The sequence below is a fragment of the Neovison vison genome, chromosome 6 (assembly GCF_020171115.1).
Source record: "Neovison vison isolate M4711 chromosome 6, ASM_NN_V1, whole genome shotgun sequence".
NCBI classification, from domain to species: domain Eukaryota; kingdom Metazoa; phylum Chordata; class Mammalia; order Carnivora; family Mustelidae; genus Neogale; species Neogale vison.
The window spans coordinates 113,315,455-113,340,697 of NC_058096.1; the positions used below are offsets into that span (position 1 = coordinate 113,315,455).

The 25,243-nt window shown below is 39.0% G+C and overlaps 1 protein-coding gene across 2 annotated transcripts in view; it reads left to right on the forward strand.

The window, feature by feature from the left end:
• Positions 1-6,585: 6,585 nt before the first annotated feature.
• CCDC50 (coiled-coil domain containing 50) overlaps positions 6,586-25,243 on the forward strand; it is a 71,297-nt gene continuing 52,639 nt past the window's right edge. For both annotated transcript variants that reach the window (XM_044252003.1, XM_044252004.1), the window contains exon 1: positions 6,586-6,943. In XM_044252003.1, the coding sequence (XP_044107938.1) occupies positions 6,895-6,943 (49 nt within the window). In that variant the 5' untranslated portion in view covers positions 6,586-6,894. The remainder of the gene's footprint in view (positions 6,944-25,243) is intronic.

A 25,243-nucleotide genomic window follows, 5' to 3' on the forward strand; every position in this document is an offset into this window, starting at 1 on the left:
CTCAATGGGAAAAAGCTTGCAGCCTTCCCGTTGAGATCAGGAACAAGACAAGGATGCCCACTTTCACCACTCTTGTTCAACATAGTATTAGAAGTCCTAGCAACAGCAATCAGACAACAGAGAGAAATAAAAGGTATCCAAATTGGTAATGAAGAAGTCAAACTCTCTCTCTTCGCAGATGACATGATTCTTTATATGGAAAACCCAAAAGACTCCACCCCCAAACTACTAGAACTCATACAACAATTCAGCAGCGTGGCAGGATACAAAGTCAATGTGCAGAAATCAGTGGCTTTCTTATACACTAACAAGGAAAATACAGAAAGGGAAATTAGAGAATCGATTCCATTTACTATAGCACCAAGAACCATAAGATACCTGGGAATAAACCTAACTAAAGAGGTAAAGGATCTATACTTGAGGAACTATAGAACACTCATGAAAGAAATTGAAGAAGACACAAAAAGATGGAAGACCATTCCATGCTCTTGGATCGGAAGAATAAACATTGTTAAAATGTCTATACTGCCTAGAGCAATCTATACTTTTAATGCCATCCCGATCAAAATTCCACCGGCATTCTTCAAAGAGCTGGAGCAAATAATCCAAAAATTTGTATGGAATCAGAAGAGACCCCGAATCGCTAAGGAAACGTTGAAAAACAAAAATAAAGCTGGCGGCATCACCTTACCTGATTTCAAGCTTTATTACAAAGCTGTGATCACCAAGACAGCATGGTACTGGCATAAAAACAGACACATAGACCAGTGGAACAGAGTAGAGAGCCCTGATATGGACCCTCAACTCTATGGTCAATTAATCTTCGACAAAACAGGAAAAAATATACAGTGGAAAAAAGACAGTCTCTTCAATAAATGGTGCTGGGAAAGCTGGACAGCTATATGTAGAAGAATGAAACTCGACCATTCTCTTACACCGTACACAAAGATCAACTCAAAATGGATAAAAGACCTCAACGTGAGACAGGAATCTATCAGAATCTTAGAGGAGAACATAGGCAGTAATCTCTTCGATATCAGCCACAGCAACTTCTTTCAAGATACGTCTCCAAAGGCAAAGGAAACAAAAGCGAAAATAGACTTCTGGGACTTCATCAAAATCAAAAGCTTCTGCACAGCAAAGGAAACAGTCAAAAAAACAAAGAGGCAACCCACGGAATGGGAGAAGATATTTGCAAATGACAGTACAGACAAAAGGTTGATATCCAGGATCTATAATGAACTCCTCAAACTCAACCCACACGAAACAGACAAACACATCAAAAAATGGGCAGAAGATATGAACAGACACTTCTCCAATCAAGAAATACAAATGGCTATCAAACACATGAAAAAATGCTCATCATCATTAGCCCTCAGGGAGATTCAAATTAAAACCACATTGAGATATCACCTTACACCAGTTAGAATGGCCAAAATTAACAAAACAGGAAACAACATGTGTTGGAGAGGATGTGGAGAAAGGGGAACCCTCTTACACTGTTGGTGGGAATGCAAGTTGGTGCAGCCTCTTTGGAGAACAGTGTGGAGATTCCTCAAGAAATTAAAAATAGAGCTTCCCTATGACCCTGCAATTGCACTCCTGGGTATTTACCCCAAAGATACAGATGTCGTGAAAAGAAGGGCCATCTGTACCCCAATGTTTATAGCAGCAATGGCCATAGTCGCCAAACTATGGAAAGAACCAAGATGCCCTTCAACGGATGAATGGATAAGGAAGATGTGGTCCATATACACTATGGAGTATTATGCCTCCATCAGAAAGGACGAATATCCAACTTTTGTAGCAACATGGACGGGACTGGAAGAGATTATGCTGAGTGAAATCAGTCAAGCAGAGAGAGTCAATTATCATATGGTTTCACTCATTTGTGGAGCATAACCAATAGCATGGAGGACAAGGGGCGTTAGAGAGTAGTAGGGAATTTGGGTAAATTGGAAGGGGAGGTGAACCATGAGAGACTATGGACTCTGAAAAACAGTCTGAGGGGTTTGAAGTGGCGGGGGGGTGGGAGGTTGGGGTACCAGGTGGTGGGTATTATAGAGGGCACAGCTTGCATGGAGCACTGGGTGTGGTGAAAAAATAATGAATACTGTTTTTCTGAAAATAAATAAATTGGGGAAAAAAAAAAAAAAATCCCTGCCCTTATGGAGTTCACCATATGGTACCACTTGGCTGTAATGTTCTAGTTTTCCAATTTGACTTCTTGTGGCTAAGCTCTCCCTATTCCAATCCACGTGTTCCTTATTCCCAAATTAACCCTCTTCATGTAGAAAATGTATTATATCAATTTCCTTTACAATAATCTATTCAATTACCTTATAAATAAGGTATTTTATTACCTTCTAAATAAATCTTTATTTCTACCTGTGGCTTTTGAGTTGCAATTTAGCCCTGAATTGCATGTTTGAGATATGCTTAAAATTAGGGATTTGTACCTCCTCTGGGAAGCCCATCTTTTGCTACTTTTTACTGTAAAATTGACAATTCAGGACATTAAAATACATAAACTCTTTATAGGAATTCAATATACATTCATTTCATTTCATTTATTTTATCTAATTTTTTATTAACATGTATTATTAGTTTCAGGGGTACAGATCTGTGATTCATCGGTCTTATACAATCCACAGCGCTCACCCTAGCACATAGCCTCACCAGTGTCCATCACGCAGCTACTCCATCCCTCCCATACACCTCCATTCCAAATTCCTCAGTCTGTTTCCTGAGATTGAGTCTCTTATGGTTTGTCTCCCTCTCTGATTTTGTATAGTTTCTTTCCTCTCTTCCTCTATGATCCTCTGCCTTGCTTCTCAAATTCCATGTATCAGTGAGATCATATGATAATTGTCTTTTTCTCTGATTGGCTTATTTTGCTTAGCATAATACCCTCTAGTTCTATCCACATCATTGCAAATGGCAAGATTTCATTTTCTAATGGCTGCATAATATTCCATTGTATATATATACTACATCTTTTTAATCCATTCATCTGTCGATAGACATCTAGTCTCTTTCCATAGTTTGGTTATTGTGGACATTGCTTCTATAAACATTTGGGTGCATGTGCCCCTTCGAATTGCTTACATTTGCATCTTTGGGGTAAATATCCAGTATTGTGTTTGCTGGGCTGTAGGGTAGCTCCATTTTCAACTTTTTGAGGAACCTCCATACTGTTTCCAGAGTGGCTGCACCAGCTTGCATTCCCACCAACAGTGTAGGAGGGTTCCCCCTTCTCTGTATTCTTGCTAACATCTGTCGTTTTCTGACTTGTTAAGTTTAGCCATTCTGACTGGTGATAGGTGGTATCTCACTGTGGTTTTCATTTGTATTTCCCTGATGCCAAGTGTTGTTGAGCACTTTTTCATGTGTCTGTTGGCCATTTGGATGTCTTCTTTACACAAATATCTGTTCATGGCTTCTGCCCATTTCCTGATTGGATTATTTGTTCTTTGGGTGTTGAGTTTGATAAGTTCTTTATAGATTTTGGATACTAGCCCTTTATCTGATATGTCATTTGCAAATATCTTCTCCCATTCTGTCCATTGTCTTTTGGTTTTACTGTTTCCTTTGCTGTACAAAAGCTTTTATCTTGAAGAAGTCCCAATAGTTCATTTTTGCCCTTGTTTCCCTTGCCTTTGGCAATGTGTCTAGGAAGAATTTGCCGCAGCTGAAGTCTAAGGGGTGTTCTCCTCTAGGATTTTTGATGGATTCCTGTCTCACATTTAGGTCTTTCATCCATTTTGAGTCTATTTTTGCGTGTGGTATAAAGAAATGGTCCAGTCTCATTCTTCTGTACATGGTTGTCCAATTTTCCCAACACCATTAGTTGAAGCTATCACAAAGCTATAATCATCAAGACAGTATGGTACTGGCACAAATACAGACACATAGATCAATGGAACAGAATAGAGAACCCAGAAATGGACCCTCTCTCAACTCTATGGTGAACTAATCTTCAACAAAGCAGGAAAGAACGTCTAATGGAAAAAAAACAGTCCATTCATTTCCTTTTAAATCATCAGAAGATATTTAGTCATTTCACTCCTGTGCTAGAAGGTGCTGACCCCATAACGTGAGCTCTAATTGCTCAGGTTGAGGGTAGATACAGAGTGAGGGTGGAGGTGGGGAAGGATAGCCTGACTTTTGGGGGGATTTTAGGGTCATTTGGTCCAGCAACAGAAAGGGGCTTCTGGTCACTTTTCATTACTTTTCCTGCCGAAGGCAGCTGATTCCTGAAACATAAACATGACTTCGTATATATTTGTTTTTCTCTAGAACAGATACGTGGATGTTTTTGAGGAAAACAAATCAGTGACCCTTGGCCATATCTTATTTATCCTATTAGTCAGAATCTAGGCAGAAAACCAGGCACATTCAAAATGGTTTAATTGAAAAGAATATAATGAAGGACTATTACAGAGGTGTGGGTGTGGTTCAAGGAACTAATAATAGTAGTAAGCCTTTACAACCCTAGGCCTGAAGGGGCACTGGAAGAAAATGGTATTATTAGAGACCCATGAGAGCTGTAGCCATGGAAAAGAGGCTTTGGTAGAGGCGGTATAATCTGAAGGCCAGGGTATGGCCCAAACTTTGGCCTAGTTCAAGCGGGAGAGGAGTGTAATTCATAGGCTGGTATTTCTTTCCTCCCTTCTTTTGATCTTATGACAGTGCTTCCCATTGGTCCAACTCAACAGGAAGCACAAGGCAAGGAGGTCCTGGTGATGTACTCATAAATGTCAGCTCCTAGGGCAGAGCATGGCAAGAGAAGTGGAGAGAATGGATTTGTAGAGGGAAACCAAAAATATCTATTACAAACATTCTCTATGATCATAAATTTAGAAAAAGTCAGTAGAAGGCAAGGAACTTAAAAATCACCATAAAACTACCTTTCTAATATTATCACCTTCCTATTCCAACATTCAACTTATTGAGTGTTCTTTCCGCTTAGTACTACTGGTTAGCAAACTTTTTTGGAAAGGGTCTAATAGTAAATATTTTAGATTTTGAAACATAAGAGGCAAAACTGAATGTGTTACACTATATTGACATAACCACTTAAAATGTAATCATTTAAGCATATAAAATGCAGTCATTAAAATCCAGTGGGCTTGGGGCTCCTGGGTGGCTCAGTCAGTTGAGGGGCAGGATTCTTGATTTTGGCTCAGATCATGATATCAGGGTGGAGGGATCCAATCCCACTTCAGGATCCATGCTGGGAACCTGCTTGGGATTCCCTCTGCCTCTCCCCACTTCTCTCCTCTCCCTCTCTTAAAAAAGAAAAAAAAAAAAAAAAATCCCGTGGCCATAGTTGTTCACCCTTTGGCCTAGAAAGTCCTAGAAATTCTTCTCCTAAATTTTTGTTAGCCTACATTTTGTTACCCTATTTTTTTAAATGTCCTGTCCATATAAAACCTCTTCCATGTGGCCTGTCAGACTGAGACTCTTTGAGTTATGAATGGAGGAAAATCCATTTTTACACGCTTGAGAGAGTAAAATTACCAGCTTAAATTTGAGAGGATGTTGGCGGTAGATCCCAGAATCCAGGAGCGGTAGGCATCTCAGCTATTCCAGGGACCTGGTTTGCTCTCTTATCAGAACATGCCCTCTTTATCTCTCTTTCTCTTATCTTTGCTCCCTCTGCAGTTTGGTTTCATTGTTTACTAGTGAGCACAAATCCTCCCCATAGAAAACAGAAAGTACCTGTCCCTCTTTAGGCAAGAATCCCAGGGAAGTATACTGCTTGACCTGTATTGGTCACACACCCAGCCTTAGAGGAACAGGTGTGGGTGGTGGTAGGCGTGGTGGCTATAGCGAGGTTCTACGATTGCACACTTAGGAGAGGAGCCCACTGCTGAGGACGGAGTCCCGAAGAGAGGGAGAATTCTGTTGCCAGAAGATGCAGACAGGATATCTATTTTTGGGAGAAGAAAATGTCACAATTATAGTCCAATATGTGATAATGTCTGGAACGTCTGAAACACCCCCAGTACCTAACATCGCATTTGGTAGACAGTCATGCGTTTTTTGATGAATGAATGACTCAGTTCCTCCAGCTGGTTGTGAACGCTCTCTTCTCTAAACTGGCCCAGATATCAGCTGTTGTCTAGTTCTGTAGGTTGTATTAGAGGTTTTCCGAGTCCATATATAATCTTTCCACTAATCTCGGGAGGCAAAGAACGCCCGAGAGAGCCAGGCAGCAGGGAATCTCAGCCCGGAACCAGGGCACAGAATGCTGTAGACTCTGGTGACAATACGGGTCATGTTCTGGGTAACCCATGTGGCCCTTTTGTTGAGGCCTTCAGGACACAAAGGCCCCGCCGACAGACGCGACCCTCCGAGGATAGGGAGGCAGGGCCCGGGGGCGGGGGCACAGGGAGGCCTCAGCCTCGGGGGCGTCGCGCGGCACAAAGGAGACAGCAGGGAGGCGGCCGCGGGCGCCGATCTTCGCTCGCCAGCCACTCGCAGTTGCGGTTACAGACCTGCAGCTCCCCTCCCCCTCCCCACCCAGGCCCGCCCGCCTGCCCGCCTGCCCGCCCGCCTTTCTGTCTCCTCTCTCCCTCCGTACTGGACGGCCCGGGTCCATTTCCGGGCTCCGGAGATTTGGTACCGATCGGGGCCGGGGGCGCGGGAGCAGGTGGCTGCGGCGGGGTGGCTGGGCTGCCAGCCTGGGGCGCCGGGCCGGGTCTCCGGTCGCCTTTGTCGCCAGCCCTTCCGCGGAGGCCGCTCCTCCCCCCGGTCGGCGCGCTGCCGGCCGGACTTTGCGCCGCGTCGGGCGCTGCTGCTGCGCGCGGGGCCGCGCTTGTGGCCAGCGGCGGCAAGGTAGCGGGCGGGGAAGAGGGCGGCGAGGGCCGGCCGGGACCCCGGCCCAACATGGCTGAAGTCACCATCGACCAGTCCAAGCTGCCGGGAGTCAAGGAAGGTAGGGGCCGGGGCGCGAGGCGCGCGGGGCCCCTCCCCTCTCCCAGCCTGGCTCTCTCCGGGCGGGGACGTCGTCCTTTTGGCCCCCGAGGCCCTCGCGCGGGCGCCTCCGGTGCCCTGGCCCTGGCGCCTTGGTCGGGGACAGAATTGACTTGAGGCTCTACTGTGGTACCTTGGGCGAGTCACTACTTAATGAGCCCGATTTCTTCCCCCGAGGAAGTGGGGGGAGAGAGGACAGCACCACCCTCAGCAAGTGGTTGTACAGAATGTTTTACCGAAGAGCAAAGCGTTGGTGAACGCTCGAGAGCTGGGTAAATCTAACTTATTTGTGTCCTTAAAAATCAAGGCCCAGCCTAGCTGGCTTGAAGGCTAGAAAGTGGGGAGGGGTTGACATTCAGTTCCTTGTGGAGTCTTTGTTTTGAAACTTGACTCCCTCCTTCTCTCCACTTTTCCTAGCCCAGCGGCTGGCTGGCTGACTTTCCCACCTCCCTCAAGGTTTAAAAGTTTAGTTTTGGCACTGCCCAGTGCGGGCAGGCTGATGGGAAGTTACTATAAGCGTTTTTTCTTAGGAAAAGCAGGGGCAAGGGGGAACAGGGGACTGACTGGTGACCTTGATTTTTAAGGGCTCTTTATTCTGATGTCCTGGGAAATTATGGTTGATTAGTACTGGTCTGATTTAACCACTGGCAAGTAGCCTTTTGACTTTCCTCCTCTGCTCTTGATTGTCTGCTCCAGGATCTAGCATTTTTTGTTGAAATTGTGGGTGCTGGATCACCTTAACCTTTAGTTATCTTTGGCTCTTCTTTGGCCCCGGAAGTGTGGAAATCACAGAGTGCTATCCAGGCTTGCAAAGGTTGTCTTTGTTGTGAATGTCAATTGTTTCAGCTGAACAGTGTGGCCTGGGGTGTCCTGGAAATGTGGAATTGAAAATAAGAATTTTTGCTTTCTTGGAACTGCATGTTTCAGTGACAGCTTGATTTGACTCTGATGGTCTTGTGGGTGTTCAGGCCCACCCCAAAATACCAAGTAGGCTTCACTGCTTTCTTTCCCAGAGTTCAGAACACTAGGAGATAGAGTCACTGGTTTTACGTAGAATTTTTAATGGGGCCAGGCTTGCCCTATTGTTCCTGAAGGGTCTGAGAGTTTAGGCCTGAGATCTTTCAACCTTTCAATTTCCAGCAGGGCTTTGGTGGCTATTCAGGTATTCTCATGTAGATGTAGTTTTCAGAGCAGTGTCAAGTCTGTTGCTTGAGTGGGAGGAAAGGCAGATTAGATTCTGAAAGTACTAGTCTCTGAGATTGGTGGTATTTAGCCTTTTGGGTTGGAGTTTTATGGACAGATATCAGTGTGTTGGCTATCTCTAAAGAAAAAGTGACCCTATGTAATGTGTTGTGCTTTTTTGGGGGTGGATGAGGGGTAGAGTGAACACAGGAATTCAAACACAACCTTAACAGGTTAAGTATTAATCATGTAGTGCTGTGATTTTACCCAGCCCCCTGTACCTGTTTGTGACCTGGAACAAACTTGAAACTCACTTTTTGAATATGCATTTGTATGACTGTTAGGTCTTCTGGTTTCTAACCAAAACATGAATGATGAATGATTTATTCTAGTACTTTCTTTCTCAAGGGATTCTAAAAAACACTTTCCATCTAAAAATGCAAGATGTTTCTATTCCTAAACTCTGGAATTTTAGCACATTCAAATTGGCTTTCACTTTGCATAATGTGGTGTTTGACGATCCAGTTTGCATGATAGGGTAAAGTGGGAAGGAAATTTGGTGTGGCTCTTTCATTAAGTTAGAATTAAATACTGATTGATTTCGAAGGTGGTCAGAAATTGTAGAGATCATTGTCTTTGTAAGCATCTGACTTTTCTGGTTCTAGGATCCTCAAAGGAAATACTGTATTAGGCTAGGAACCTCCTAATGGGTATAGTTTTTGACCTGGGACGCATTCAAGTCTAATAAAGGGTATCTTTCTGTAATGTAACTCTTAATTATGGCCCAGTAATTACCTAACAATGTCTTTGAACCCTAATTTAAAGAGAATAAAGCTGGTGCCCATGTTTCGGTAAAATACACACATTGAGACTGTTCTCAATACTGAAACTCCAACTCAGTTTGTAAAGGAAGTTTAGTGGTAAATTGCTTAATATCCTGGCATAGATTTTTAAGCTGTTTTTAAAGTCCGTCTCCTCCACTTCTCTTTTCAGTCTAAACTTTGGTAGATTCATATACAATTACGATTTGGGGTCATAGGGTGGATTCCAATAGAGATTAAGAATAATGCAATGGATGTCTGTGGCTTCACACTGCCTTTTCTTTGGAAGGGGTTGGGGAGCCCTGTGACCTTTGTTGTGAACATCTCAACAGAGGTCATGGGTAACAGCTGACATCAGGGAATATTTTAAAATTTTCTGTTCTATGTTAAAATCCAGTGCTTGCTTACTTACTTTTAAGGTGGTTGAAGATTTCATCATTTGGACAGACCTTTAAAAAAAAAAGAAAATTACAGTAGTATTTTTACCTTAGGAAATCTCTTAAAGTAGGAGACAAAGGGACACATTTGAATTCATACGTAGATGAAAGGAATTAAGTCTAGCTAAATGTCAACACACATCATTATTTCTGGTTTAAAAGCCTATTTGGAACACACATACTTTTTGTAATGCAATTACTGTTGCCAATGTTTAGGAATAGTCCTTTATTTCTCCTGAAACATTTGAGCTTCTACCCAACAAGATTTGAAATAATTCCAGCCATTGTTTTCTTAAATCAGTAGATGTATAATTCAAATGCATCATGCAATTTGCAAATGTTAGACAAAGGTATAGTCAGGTTCCAACAGTATTCTCCAAGTTTCTTAGTTTAGATTGGAACTGGGAGTATTTTTTTCTAAAAAATGAATGCTTGTCTTCAGTTGACAGACTTAGGTTTTTGGTCAGTTTTGGCTTCTTTCCCGAATTTTCTTTCTGACACAATAGTCCAGACCCCTTACTTTCCTATTTGCCCCCTCCACTTAAATTCCCATATCGCTACTTAATTGGAGTGGCTCACTTATCATCATAATCTTGTTCCTTCTGTCTAACAGAGTTTTAACTCTTAAAATGTTGCTCTAAAAACTAATATTAGCCTGTCCATCAAAGCCATTTCTAGACTCTTAAACTTTTACCAACTCCTTTGTAATTATATAGGCATTTGAGTTTTTCCATTTATAGCCATTTAGCACAATACATCAGTTGCTACTGCCAGGCTTCTTATTTCTTCTCTTAGAGTAGTAAGAAATGCATTATGTATTATGTGTTTGTACTACTCTTCAGATGGAAAGTTCCACCATCTCCAGAGTTCGTTAACTCTGTGTGTGTGCGTGTGTGTCTGAAATCAATATACCTAGTGACTTATTTCTTGAAGTAAAAGCAGCTAGCTATTCTGAAAGAAAATCTTTTTCTTTTGTGAAAGATAAAGTTTAATACATTTTCAGAAATATGTCTTGGAAGCACTGATTCATTTTAGGTTCAGAACACCCTAGTGGTATAATGAGGTAAATTAAATTAATGGCACACATCCAGAATTTTAAGGGGAAAGATACAAAATTAGGGCTGGTGCAGTAAATTAAGCAAGTTTTCCCAGAGATCTAAAGCGTATCACGTGCATGCTAGGCATGTAATGTGAAGGAAGTATCCGTCAGACATACAGAATCTGGCTCCAGGGCAAACTCATTTTCTCTCTTCTTCAGAATTATACAGCAGGTTTTTGTTGTTGTTGTTGTTGCTGTTTTTTAAGGAGACAATGGCTGGATCTACCTGAGTTGGGAGATCTGTATCTTATTTATCTTTTTTACCCTCATCTGGCTTCAGGTCTTTCACATAGCCAGAAAATATTCAGCAAATATTTGCATATGTGAATGAATGAATGAATGAATGTATTATTAAATGTTCCCTGTTGGTTCAGGAATCATACCTCTGGTGTAGTATATTATTATTATATATTAAAAATAATATCTTCTATTCCTTTTCAGAGTCTAGGCTCTTAAAGAGCAGGGATAATGCCTTTTATCCATAGGGATTACAGATCACAGTGCCAGAATTAAATTTATTAAAGAAATACTTTTTTTTTGTATAAAAACTTCTAATCTTTTTTCCCTAATGTTTATTTTCTCATAGGTGAATCTTAAAAATAGATTTTATCCTATGTAGATAGGTATAACAAAAAGTGAAAAGAAAAAGAAAAAAGAATTCCATGCTTTTCTTCTGTCCTTGGAGGTAGTCATTTTTAAGAATAAAATTTTAGTGAAAACACCTAACAAATGCTCTTTTGTGGTTTTGATTTTTCTTTGAGTAATAGGTTTAAAGCACTTATCTCACAATTTGGAAGTTGGAAAGAATCTTAGATACATATTTTTTTAAAAAGTGTTTATCTACTGTGTGCCACCTGTTATGCAAGGGTAGTTTCACAATAAAGCATGCCCTGTGGCGCATGGACATGATCTTCATTCACTGTAGTGGAGAGGCAGTTGTGTAGAGTTCAAGGAGTTGCTGTAAAGAACCCTCTAAATTTATACTGCACCCCAAGTGCCTCTAACATAAAGGAAAAAGGAAAACTCTTCCAGTTTGTTGCTATGTGCAAGGATGCAATGCTTTCTTGTTTGAATTAATTTTTAAAAATGGATATAACTATCATTTGTAAATTATGATTTTTTAATAAACTATTTTTAAGTCATTGAATTTTTTTAAACTAATAGATACCTAAAGAACAACTTCTTCCATGTGTCAAACTGTAAAATTAATTGATATTTAATCAAAGGATCTCAGAGTAGAAAGCATTAAAAACCACTGATCCCAACCAACCTCCTTATTTTCCAGAGGAAAGTCTTAGGGATAGAACGGGGAAGTGAGTGTACTGAACTGCTGAGGTTAAGTAGCTAGGAATTAGCACACTGGGGCTAGAATTAGAAACATTTAAAGCTGCAAATATTCTCTCCTATCTTACCTTCTCCCTCCTCCCCACTTTTCTCTCTTTTCTCCTACCTTTTCCCTTCCTTTTTCTTTCTTTTCCTCCTTCCCCTTGTCATCTCTTTCTTTTAAATTACTCTATAGATACATCAGATTAATTTTTAATGTTTTTCATTAATACTATCTTATGTTTAGAACACTTGAATGAAAATAATGAGAACAATTTCAGTGCTATTTTGGCATTACTTTAGGGATAATTTTTGATATGAATGAGATAATATAGGCTTTATTTTTTAATTAAAACCTTTTTTTAGGTTTTATTTTTGATTCATCAAATGAATTATTGAGTGAAGTGTGGGAAGTCGCACTCTTTCCTCAATGCTGTATTTAAAAAACAAACAAACAAACTGCATATGTTCTCTGCTGTATTCTACCTGATGGGGCTAAACTTTAAAGGCTTGGACACTTTGAACATGTAGGGAAATAAACTCAAAGAAAGCTATAGGCCATGGTTTTTCCACAGTCCTTGCCAGGGATATAGGAGTTTTTATTGCAATAAATGAATTTGCCTTAGTGATAAAAAGCTATGTGATATTCTGCTAATAAAGAAAACATTTATAGATACCACAAAACTTTAGGGAACTCTGCTTGAAATCCTAGTTTTCTAAGTACAACAAGCATATTTTTAAAATGAATCACTCTGAGTCATGGGGGAAAAACAAACCTATCCTAGCTGTATTTGCAGTTTCAGAAGTAGCTATGGAAGGTCTGTTGAATTAATATTTTTAACTGATGACCCACTTAAAGGTGACCTGTGCTTCAAAAGGTAAAATTAGGATACCCTAGATCTTGAATAAGACCTACAAAGGATAATTGGCTTATATATGCAGAAAGATCTTGGGGGTTATTTAGACCATTTATCCCCAGATGTTTGAATTTAGAAACCAGTGCAAAAGAGTTCCCAGATATTACCATTAGAAGTCATGACAAATGTGCACATACATACACACACCCATTTCTTTTTACAGCATTTCATTTACAAAAAATCCTCCACATACATTAAAGTATGTATGTATGCATATGATAGTTGGTAACCATATACACTAACATTAAAACAGAAAAGTTTCTCATAAACCAGAACAAGGTGTAATCAGTTTTGTTTATATATCAGTATTTTTTTCCTTTTTAGTCAGATTTACTGAGGTATAATTTATTTACAGTAAAAACTCATCCTTAATTTACAGTTCTGAATTTTAACAAATGCATAGTCTTGTAATTATTGGGACAGTCAAGAGCAGTACAGTTACATAACCCCCAAACTTCTCTACCCTTTGTCCCTGTCTCCCATTAGCCATTGATTTGTTTTCTGCCACTATAATTTTTTCCTTTGCAAAAATGTCATATCATTTGGCTCATACAGTAAGTACTTTTTTGAGTTTAGCTTCTTTCAGTTAGCATAATGTATCTGATAGTATGTTGTATGTATTAGTAATTCTGGTTGTTCTCATTGTTGAGTTCCAGTGTTTGGCTCTACCACAGTTAGCTTATCCATTCACTTGTTGAAGAACATTTGGGTTGTTTTCACTTTTGGTGGTTATAAAGTCCCTGTAAACATTTGCATAGAGAGGTTTTTTTGGTGAAAGAAAATTTTCATTTCTTTTGGGTAAGCACTTATGGTGGATTGCTGGGTCATATGGTGATTGTACAGCTTTATAAGAAACTGCCAGACTGTTTTTCGAAGTGACTGTACCATTTTGCATTCCCACCATCCCACTAGCTCTACTTGCTCTGCATCCTTGTCCACAGTTTACATTTTGCATTGTCAAGGGTTTTTTGTTGTTGTTTTTGTTTTTTACTTTTAGCTATTTTAATAGGTATATAATAATACATGTGGCTTTAGTTTGCATTTCTCTAATAACTAATGATGTTAAGCCTCTTATCTTATGCTTATTTGCCAGTCTTACATATTTGTTGAAGTGTGTGTTCTAAGCTTTTGGCCCCTCTTAAAAAAATTATGCTGTTTTCTTTTTATTGAGTTTTGAGGGTTCTTTATACATTGTAGAGTCAGGTCTTATATCAGATACATATTTTGCAAATGTCAATGGTTTTAAAACTTTGGTGCAACATTAGACTGTTCATGATGGGAGCTTCACTATAAACACATTGCTGGCCGTACTAGATACCAGCTAAATCTCTTGGATGTGGTCCCAGGAGTCTGTAGTTTTTATACCCAGATTATACATTTGGATTTTCCCAGTGGACATTTGCAGTATACTGACGAGAATACCGTGGTCACCCTAGTGCAGGAATCCTTTGTACTCTATAATTTCTCAAGTTTTTGTAGTGGCAACTCATTTCTCTGTCAGTGTTCAAGAATATTGAGCAGACTTCTTTTTTTTATCCCCCTCTCTAGTAATTGGAATTTGTTCCTCTAGGGTAGGGGTCTGTAAACTATGGACCATGGACAAATGCAGCCTACCCACTTCTTTGTTTTCACACAGCAGGTGAGCTGAGAATGGGTTTTATATTTTTTAATGATTGAAAAAAAAGAGAAAGATTGATGACGTATGAAAATGCTTTGAAATTCATATTTCAGTTTCTATAAGTAAAGTTTTATTGGAACAAAACCATGTTCATTGTTTACATATTGCCTGTGTCTGCTTTCACGCTATGAAGGCTGAGATGAGTAATTGCGGCAGGGACCATATGACCAGCAAAGCTTAAACTTTTTATTATCTGGTACTTTATAGGAACAAATAGTAGGTTTTGGGGGACCATTTTTGATGAAACTTTAAAAAACATCCTTATTTAACTTTTTTTTTTTTTTTGATATTCATTTGTCACTATGAGCATCCATTACAACTTTTCTTTAATATGTCGGTGTCGTTGACTATTGCTGACTGTATTCCTATAGTGTGTTTTAGATTGATAGTGACTTTTAAAAATATAGAAAAATCCGGGTTTTTGTTTTTTTTTTTGGAAGAATAGAGTTACACTCCATATATATTTCTAGGTACTTCAAAATTGATTCTCTAGATAGAAGCCATGTGTAAAGAGTATTTCGTATGTCAGCTCTGAGTAAAGGTCTGTGGGCTTTCATGAATGAATTGGATGAGTAAACAGATTCAGTTTTTTAAATAATTTGATTTTTAGCTTACTGCTTATCACTGGCTCTCTTCAAAATGTGTTACTGACATTTGCATGAAGGAAGTGTTACTTAGTCTTCTTAGAAACGTCTATCAGAAGTACCTAGGTTGACCATTAGGCTTCGAAAGTTTAGTGTGTGATGAGTGTTTCCAGTCTCAACACCGCTCCTCAGTGACCAAATATCAGGGGAGTCTCCACTGGACTTTTTTGGCTTTTATTTTTCTAATGAGTCATAAAAGCTGAGTCACTTAATCCATTAACTTTACTCCGGAATTTTTAACTGCAAATAGAAAAAGTGTGAGTGGCTTATAAGGGTATCTTTTCTTCTTCACTGTTCCTCAATCAACAACATATTTTTTCCTGTTTTTTTTTTTTAATTGACTGTATAGAGGAGTCCGTAGTTTATTGCATTAATTATGTTAATATTTTAGGAGCACTTTCCTATCAAATGCTTTAAAATATTGTTTTTTTTTTTCCTTTAATATTATGAGGGTCTGTAAAATATAGAATGTTAGGGTTTGGCAAATACTTTCAAAAAGTCTTTATTGTCTAGATGGGAAACCTGAAGTAGAGAAAGAGAAAGACTTGATTAAGATTGTTATCGCCACATCTGTACTACTTGAGCTTGCTCTAACATCTGGGCCAACAGCTATTTGGAAAGAACTGCCCATTCTCAATATCTGTATTTACAGATCACTTTCTGGCTTTGCCTACAAAAGGTCCCTTATCTTATCCCTGATGGCTGGATTTTAACTGGATTTGTCTGCTTCTCTTGTTTTCCTAGGTTTCCATGGTCAGACCTTATTTCAAATAGGGCTTTAGTGGACCCACAAAGCATTTCTTCGTATCTTTTTATAGTTATCTCATTAGAGCTTCACAGAGCCGATCTTCTAAAGGTCATCTTGGCTATGTGTGTATGTTGGAGAGGAGAGATTGGAGGTTTAGAAATGATTAGGGAGTTATGGATAGACCCCAGTTTACTGTGCTTTTAACATCCCTGAAGTCCAGGAACTTTGTGTCAGTGATTCTCAAGCTTCCCATACTAGGAAAACTACTAGGCTTAAGACAGGGTCGCCACAGAATTTATAGGCCAAACCCAGACACTTTGTGAGTAAAAAGGAGGATTCTAATAACTTCATCAGAGTAGATGGATACTGGTAATCACGCAGCTAAGGAGACATTGCTGAAATACCATGGGCAGTTGGATGTGACTACTGAGTGAAGGCCTTACTACAAAGCCTCTTCTGGATATGTGAAGTTTTCATTGGCACTTAAAACCTGGAGGGTAGGGGCGCCTGGGTGGCTCAGTTGGCTCAGGTCATGATCCTGGACTTCCTGGATCGGGTCCCCGCATCGGGCTCCCAGCTCCTTGGGGAGTCTGCTTCTCCCTCTGACCATCTCCTCTCTCATGTTCTCTCTCACTCTCTCTCCAATAAATAAATAAAATCTTTAAAAAAAAACAAAACAAAACAAAAAAAAAACAAACCTGGAGGATACCTGTCTACCACAGATTGTCTCCAGATTCTAAATTTGTTTTCTGTTTCATAATTGATTACTGTGTAAAACATGAAAACTTGCTCTCTAGATTGTAGAACAGAAATCACTAGGGTGTTGTTCAGCTATTCATATTTGGGTTAATCAACATTTTTTTTTAAGTTTACTTTCTCTTCCCTATTTTTTAAAAATATTTTATTTATTTATGTGACAGAGATCACAAGTAGGCAGAGAGGCAGGCAGAGAGAGAGGAGGAAGCAGGCTCCATGCTGAGCAGAGAGCCCAATGTGGGGCTTGATCCCAGGACCCTGGGACCATGACCTGAGCTGAAGGCAGAGGCTTTAACCAACTGAGCCACCCCAACTTTCTCTTCCCTATTTATGGGTTCTCTCCCTATGTTCCCCACAAAATGTGGGGAACAGATGTTGAAAAGATTTATGCCAATTGAAGGGAGGTAAGAAATGCAGATGTTTCTAATCCCTGTTTACTTGGCAATATGTGATATGCCTCTCATTTTCTTTTTCATTTTAAATATAGAAGGAGGCTACATTTTTACTCTATACACCTCTGCCAAGCATCTTTTTAGTAATTGAGCTCCTCCTATACTTATTTTGCAGTATTTGCTCTAGTTTACTGAAACATTAAATAATTCTTCCTCATTGAAATCAGACTTACAGGGGCGCCTGGGTGGCTCAGTGGGTTAAGCCGCTGCCTTCGGCTCAGGTCATGATCTCGGGGTCCTGGGATCGAGTCCCGCATCGGGCTCTCTGCTCAGCAGGGAGCCTGCTTCCTCCTCCTTCTCTCTCTACCCGCCTCTCTGCCTACTTGTAATCTCTCTCTGTCAAATAAATAAATAAAATCTTTAAAAAAAAAAAAAAAAGAAATCAGACTTACAGTATAAAATTTAACTTCAGCAGATTGACTTCTTTCTAAAAGGAAATACCCTCAACCTAGACTTGTAAGACCTGGTTTCACATCTCCTTTTTACCACCTATTAGGTTTAAGAACGCAGAGATAATACTCCGTATCTCTAAGCTTTGGTTTTATTATCAGCTTATTGGAGATAATATATACTGTGCCTAATACATGGGCTTGTGATGACAGTTAACTGAAGAAATGGATATGAAAACTTTCTGTAAAATGTAGTGGTATGCAACCAAGCTTGACATTACTATTCAAGTCGCCTTGTAATACTTTGACTTTTTCACTTCTTCCAGACTATTGTTCCTGTGAGCGCTGTTGCCCTGCCTGGAGTTTCCTTCTACACTATCCAAATCTGCCTATTTCAGCACCCCACCAGGCCTTACTCAAGTGCTCATTTTCTGTTAAGTCTGTCCTGCTTCTTTTTGTAATTTCTTCAAGCCTCTTTGAACTACTTATTTCTGTAAGCAACGTGTATCATTCTCTGTATTAATTTACTCCCTTTCTCTTAACATGAGACTGGTTGCTGACGAATTTCAATTTCTTTTTTGGATCCTTACATATAAGAGATACTTCAGAAAACTTAATCAGACTGTCTGACACTTGTGCTCAGTGGGCAGACTGACCTGAGCTAACAAAACTAATGTCACTAGATTAAGACCTATTATCATTTGCGTGAATTCACTGGGGTAGGAATAGAGGACAAGGAACAAGTCGCTTTTACTTTTTATTGTCTTTTTTTCCATTTTTCAAATTTCCATAAGATGTTGATTGGTATCAAAGTTAAATCAAGGCCTAAACACATAGTAATTTCCTATGCAGACAGTGAGCTTACTTGTTTATGGATTGACTTTAGTTATGTAAGATAATGCTGATATTTGCATATATTCCAGGAATGTTATATAGTATCATTTTGTCACTGTTACTAGAGTGTCCAGTTAAATAGATGATGTTAGGTTCCATTCAGAATTTTTGTTTGCTATTTTCTCTCAGATTTATTTTGACATAAAGGGAGCAAGGTTCTTATAAATCTTTAACTAAACAGATAAGCATAATATGTATTCTTAAAGTTTTTGAATATAAGGGGAGCTAACTGAAGAATCTGAAAGTTTTGGGCTGGAGACTAAAGAGATGGATGTACAGATTGCAAACTCGGAGTGGTTTATGATCAAAAGAAGGTGGGAAGGCACGAGCAAGAAAGAGCTCAAAGAGTTTTTGCTTTGTCATGGATATGTCCAATTGTGCTTAATTTGGAATGGTTGTCTAACTTAAGGTACACTGTTTAGCCTCTTTCAACTTCATATGATATATTAGGAGGTAACACTGCTTTCAAAACAGGCAGTGCTGTAAAAAACACATTTATGCTTATAGGCAGCTATTATTTCAATTAAAAAAAACAAACAAAATAATTTTGACTCCTTAAAAAAACCATGAAGCAAGTAAATCCTGTAGAGCAGAAAGGATTTGGAGAAGCTGTCTTTCTGTTCACAAATGCAGGCAGCCCCTGATTTTCTTTCACTTCCTCTGCAGGGGAATGACATGATAACCAAGTACACTGTAGAATGTACTGAAACTAGTTTCAATAGCATTGCAGAGAGAAATCCAAGACATTTTAAGAACACATTCCACTTGAACTTGAAACATTTGGTGATCTTTCAGAAGCATGATGAATATGGAGGGTGCTCACTTTCCCTGGCTGTACTGTGATCATCTGGCCCCCATAAACCTTTTAGTTAATGGCACAGTTCACATTCATATTCGTTGGACAATAAATGACTGATAACATGGTCTAATTTTACGCTGATACTGAACATTTTGTGAGAATTGCTAGTTGAAATAGGAAAAGAGTACCTTTTTTTTTTTATTTAAATAAGGCACCAGGTTAAATGAAAGGTTGTTTTAAGATTTATTGGTCATTGAAGCTTCTATATGGAGGAATAAAAGCAGATGTTTGCCATTTTGTATTGCGGAAATAGTTGAACCATCAGCAACAATGAAGAAAGCAGTATTTGGTGCAGGAGAAAGCACAGCAGTTATTCTGTAGGGTAGTCTTTTTACAGGCTGTGATGATCACATTTTAGATGATACGCTTGTGTCCAAGAGACAAGTGTATATAACTTACTCTGAATCAAGTACATTTCATGCGAGCCTGTGTCTAAGTTGGATGAATCCTCTTTTTTAAAAGATATTTATGTGAGAGAGAGGGAATGTGTGCCAGTGCGAGAGAGAGTTGGTGGAGGGAAGGGCAGAGGGAAGAAGCAGGTTCTCCCTGCTTCACTGAGCAGGGAGTCGGACATGGGGCCTGATCCCAGGACCCTAGGATCATGACCTGAGCTGAAGGCAGAGGCTTAACAGACTGAGCCATCAGGAGCTCCAAAGTTGGATAAATTCTTAATTTGGACTGTTTCCTTATAGCTAAGGACATTGAGGTTCTGATTTGGAAAGTGACTTGTCAGAGGTCACTTGGTGAGCTATTGATGGAAGCAGAACTAAAATTCTGTCAGGTGTCTAGGATTAAAAACTGGGCTCTTTGTATTGGTGTGTTTCTTATATGGTACAGTAAAGACATACTTCTATACATTGGGCAAGAAATATCCATATTTTTTACGGTAAAGATGTCAAAATGGCATGTGGATTTGGCAGAAAGTCTTCATAGAGCAACTTAAAGAATAGAAGTTAAGAAAATCCATCTAGTTTTAGGCATGCACTGTTTTTAATTTGTATGTTAGTGTGTTTATATTTTGACCAACTATACCTCTACTTAACAGTCTACCCTCCTGTCATTCTTGATGTTGATTAAACTCTTAATTACATGACTTTCTTATATAATTCTACTTTGCTTTCTAACTCTGGACATTCAATTGAAAAAAAAAGTTTGAAGTGATGGAGACTTTTAAACATTTTATACATACTGATTTTCCTTTGACTCAGGCCCACAATATGTGTAGGAAACATCCTCCTTCAGTTGGACATAGTTTAGAAAGAGCTATAGAAATGTACTAAGTTGTTGATTATAGTTCAGTTCTTTGCCAGGAAACATTTCTACACATCATAAGGTGAAGCAATGATTGCATATTCTATAATGGATTGTATGCTAGACAAGTGACTAGATCTGTGTTAATCAGTGACTTAGTTAAGGGACCTGATTGGAAGAAAAATACTTAATGGAAAATAACTATGGGACATAAGAATTCCTTAATTCTGATGCTGCCAATAATAATAGGTTCCATGTATTGAGTTTCCTTTTATTGAGTGACAGGTGTGGTGTATTCCTTGGCCCCTCATGTATCTAATTTAGTTCGCAAGACATTTATTCTCATTTTACAAAGAAGGAACCTTAGGCTCAAAGAGATTAAATAACTTGCCCAGAGTTTTATAGCCATTTAAGTAAGCCATATTTGAATCCTGATCTCTAGCTCCAAAGTTGAGTTTTTTTTTCCCCCCTCTGAAATACTCTTCACACAGTAGGAAAAGTCCAAAATGGAATAATGTTGCCACTTTATATATTCTTTATTTTTGTGTTAAGGAAGAAATCTCAGCTTTCTGCTTATTGGAATTTACCTTTATGCTTCAGGTTTTGCTTTCTTCCCATAGTAGTGGCTGTGTTTCCAGCTTTTTTTAGTGAACTTTCAAAAGTTCACATCTAACTTTTTTTTTTTAAGATTTTATTTATTTATTTGACAGAGAGAAATCACAAGTAGATGGAGAGGCAGGCAGAGAGAGAGAGAGAGAGGGAAGCAGGCTCCCTGCCGAGCAGAGAGCCCGATGCGGGACTCGATCCCAGGACCCTGAGATCATGACCTGAGCCGAAGGCAGCGGCTTAACCCACTGAGCCACCCAGGCGCCCCTCACATCTAACTTTTAAATACCACTAAAGTGAATACAGGTTTTTCTCAATATAATGATAATAATAATAATAAAATGATGATAATGGTGGGGGCTCCTAGGTGGTACTGTTGGTTAAGTGTCCGACTCTTGGTTTTGGCTCAGGTTGCGATCTCAGGGTCTTGAGATCAAGCCCTACACCAGGCTCTGTGCTCGGGCAGTCTGCTTGAGATTCTCTCGCCTTCTCCCTCTGCCACTCGTGCCAAAGTGGTTGACAGAATTACTTTTTAAACTCTTGGCACAACTCCCTGTTATCAGGATAGGGATTTTCTAGGAGTGCTTTGAAACATAGCCTAACTTCTTTCAGTTTACTCTTGGGTTGCTTCCTTCTGTATAGACAGTATTTCTAGGAAATCTGATTTAAATGTAAGCCTACTTGTATTATTATTAGGAAGATAAATCTCTTGATCTTCTGGGGAGGCATTCCCCTAAATACTAAAAAGGTACCCATGATCTCAAGATAACTTGTAGAAAAACACATGTCTGGTTAGTAAAGGCGACCAATATTGAGCATATGGCAGCATATCAGAGTAAAATTCCAAAAATCTCAAGATTTACCTCTTTGTTTTTTGTTCATATTTTTGGATTTATATGGTCTAAGATTACTGGAATCGTGTGTAGAGTTCTGACAAATGGTTACCAGAGTGGAACTGTAAGTAGTACAGTTTGCTTTAAGGGAACAAGATTTAGGAGAATCTTTTCACCATGCCTGCTTACCCCATGGCTGTTAATTGAAACAGAATTTTGTAGGGGGGGATTTTGAGTATTACTCTTGATTTTGTTTTAAATTTTATTTTTTTAGCGAGATGGAGTGAGAAGGGTAGAGGGAGAAGGAGAGAATCTGAAGCAGACTCCATGCTGAGCAGAGCCCTCTCGGGGCTTGATCTCATGATCTGAAATCAGGAGTCGGAGGGTTAACCAACTGAGTCACCAAGGCGCCCCTTACTCTTCATTTTTTGAAATTGAAATGTGTTTGCTAATCCTAATAGGAAAGAAAGTGCCAGCTAAAGTATCTCCTTGCAGAAGAGAAGTTGAAAGTGGAAATATCTGACTCAGGGTAAATAGAATTTGCAGTAGCTAGTACTTAAGGAAACTCTCTTGTCATATGAAGCCAATAAACCAAAATGGTTTTCTTTCCTTGGTGTAAACTTGTACTTAAGTTGGTTTGGATATGATCTTTTGGGTTTTTAATGGGCATGACTGGGTTTATCCTACTAGGGTTTAAGGAGATGGGTGGCTTTTCTTTCTAGGCTAAGGCAAACAGAGAAACCAAAACCATTTGAGGGCTGCCAAACCATTTGAGGGCTTGTTTAAGTGCCAGGAAGAGTGCCATTCAAGTAGTGGAACAACAGAAGGTTGAAGTTTCTTTAGGGATACATGCAATCAAAATAAAAGCAATAAATTCTTACAATCTGGATATTCTTAGTGGAAAATTGCTTTGAAAAATTCTGTCTGCTGCTAGCTAATCTAAGAGTATTTAAGTATTTTGGGTATTGTGAGGACTCCTTGTGGTTATCAAAGGTCTGTTGTTTTCTACATAGAAATTCTGACTAATAACTTGTGAATACTTTTTTTTTAATGTATAAATTTCCTGTAGTACTGAAGTACTTATAGTGGTTGTTGTCACTCCCATATTTCAGGTAGGCAAATGGAAGTTATATTAATTTGTTCAAGATTATTCATCTAGTGAGTGTTAGCGCCAAGACTGTAATCAGAGTGAGAGTACTTAGTTATACTGTACTGCATTTTTATGACGTGAGTATTCACTGAATGCAAGTCCTCTATGTAGTATATTGCAGAAAACACTTCATTTTCTAAATACAATTTTTTTAAAGATTTTATTTATTTGGGGGTTTGCTGGGGAAGAGCAGAGTGGGAGGGAGAGGGGCAAGCTGACTCTGTTGAACAGAGAGCCCGATGCACTGCTGAATCCAGGACACTGAGATCATGACCTGAGCCAAAACCAAGACTCCAAAGCTTAGTGGACTGAGCCACCCAGGTACCCTTTTAAGTGTAATTTGGTAGTCATCTTTTTATGTTCAATTAGGAAACTTTAAATCCATTTAAAAAATAAACTGAATCATTTTAAAGCAGGAATTATTTCTTTTAAATATTTAGCTGCTGTGTAAATTCATGTATTTCTGAATTTTTCTGAAGTGGAATGTCCACTTAAAATCTGAGGGGTTTGAAGTGGCGGGGGGGTGGGAGGTTGGGGTACCAGGTGGTGGGTATTATAGAAGGCACAGCTTGCATGGAGCACTGGGTGTGGTGAAAAAATAATGAATACTGTTTTTCTGAAAATAAATAAATTGGAAAAAAATGTAATTGTTCTTTAAGGAGTGCACTAAAGACAGTAAACTTAGGAGAATCTTCACCACCTTTCATCAGTTTAATTTTACAAGTTCATTTGAAAGTCACAAATGTACATTTGCTTATCAGAATGTGAAGTTCTTCAGTGTTTGGTAAGTATATATTAGTGATCTGGTGGGTTTATTCAGTAGCAGGTTTATTTCCCAGAATTGAATTCCTTTAAATGTATTATCCTTTCTGAGTGGAGATTTGCTTACTTTGTTTCTATGACATATTGTCTACAGAGTAGTTGTTTGATAAATGTAGAACAACTTTTGATTTTTTTCACTTTGCTGAAGTTAGCAAAACCACTGTTACTTCATAGTTGACGAAAAAGAGAAATACTGTACAAGGATTTTGAAGATAAATCAGTGGCTAACACAAAACCAATAATATATTCAAAATCCTTGGTTGCCCATACTGATAAAGTAAGCTCCATCTGTTGTTTTAAATATAAGTGCCTATGCACGTGTGTGTACATATACCATGAATGATTAAAATGGCCTTGAATGCTACTGAATGATCCGGTTGTCTAAGTTAGCAATAACTTATCTATCACACTGTGATTATTGTTTAGTGCTGTCCAATAGACTTTCTGTGATGGTGGAAATGTTCTATATTCCACATTGTCCAAAGTGGTAGGCACAAGCCCCATATAGTTATTTAGCTCTGAAAATGCGGCTGGCGAGACTAAGGAACTAAATTTTTTAAATTTAATTTTAGTTAATTTGAAAAAATAGCTACATATGAGTAGTGGCTACCATATACAGTGTAGGGAAAAGATTGTAACCCTAGTGGGTAGAATAATGATGGATCAGTAGAACATACAGATTTGGTCTAGTTTGAGGAAATACTTTCTAACATGGATTCCAACATTGGATGATGTAGATGTATAACATATGGGGTTTTGAAGAGAACCTGACTTATGATCACTTGGTGGGAATGCAAAGACAGAACCCAAACACCAGTTTGTTGGGAAGGCAGACCAAGTGACCTCTGGGTTGAGCTCATTTTGAGATTATGGGATGCTTCTTAAGAAGAAAGGAAGCTCAGTTTCAGTGATTTGCATTAGTATTTAGATCTTCTTTTTCTGAAAATAGACAAGGTCTGAGTTGTAACTTTTCTTGAGTAGCTTCTTTTGTTACTTCCAACACAAAAGTTTGACTTCAGAGTACCAATCCATAAAGCTGATGCCTGCAAACATAGGAAACTTGTGAGGTTGCCTGTTTGTGGATATTTTTATCCTTTACGATAACTCGAGTCAGATATTCCTTATGGGAAGTCTTACCTGACAGTTCTATAAGGATGGGTAAATATTGCTCTGTTTCTACCCTGCTACCTTCCCTCCTCCCACTTTCTCACTATTCCTCTCATTCTCAGTCTTTTGCTCTGTCAGATGGAAATTTCTGACTCAGCCATTTTCACTTTTCCAATAAGTTACCCAGTTACTCTGTGGTCTCTGATAATGATGTAGATGGTTTGTGATATTAAAGTAGTACTTCTCGTTTGAGGACTTCTATTATCTCAGCGTTTTCAAAACCCACTTGCCTGC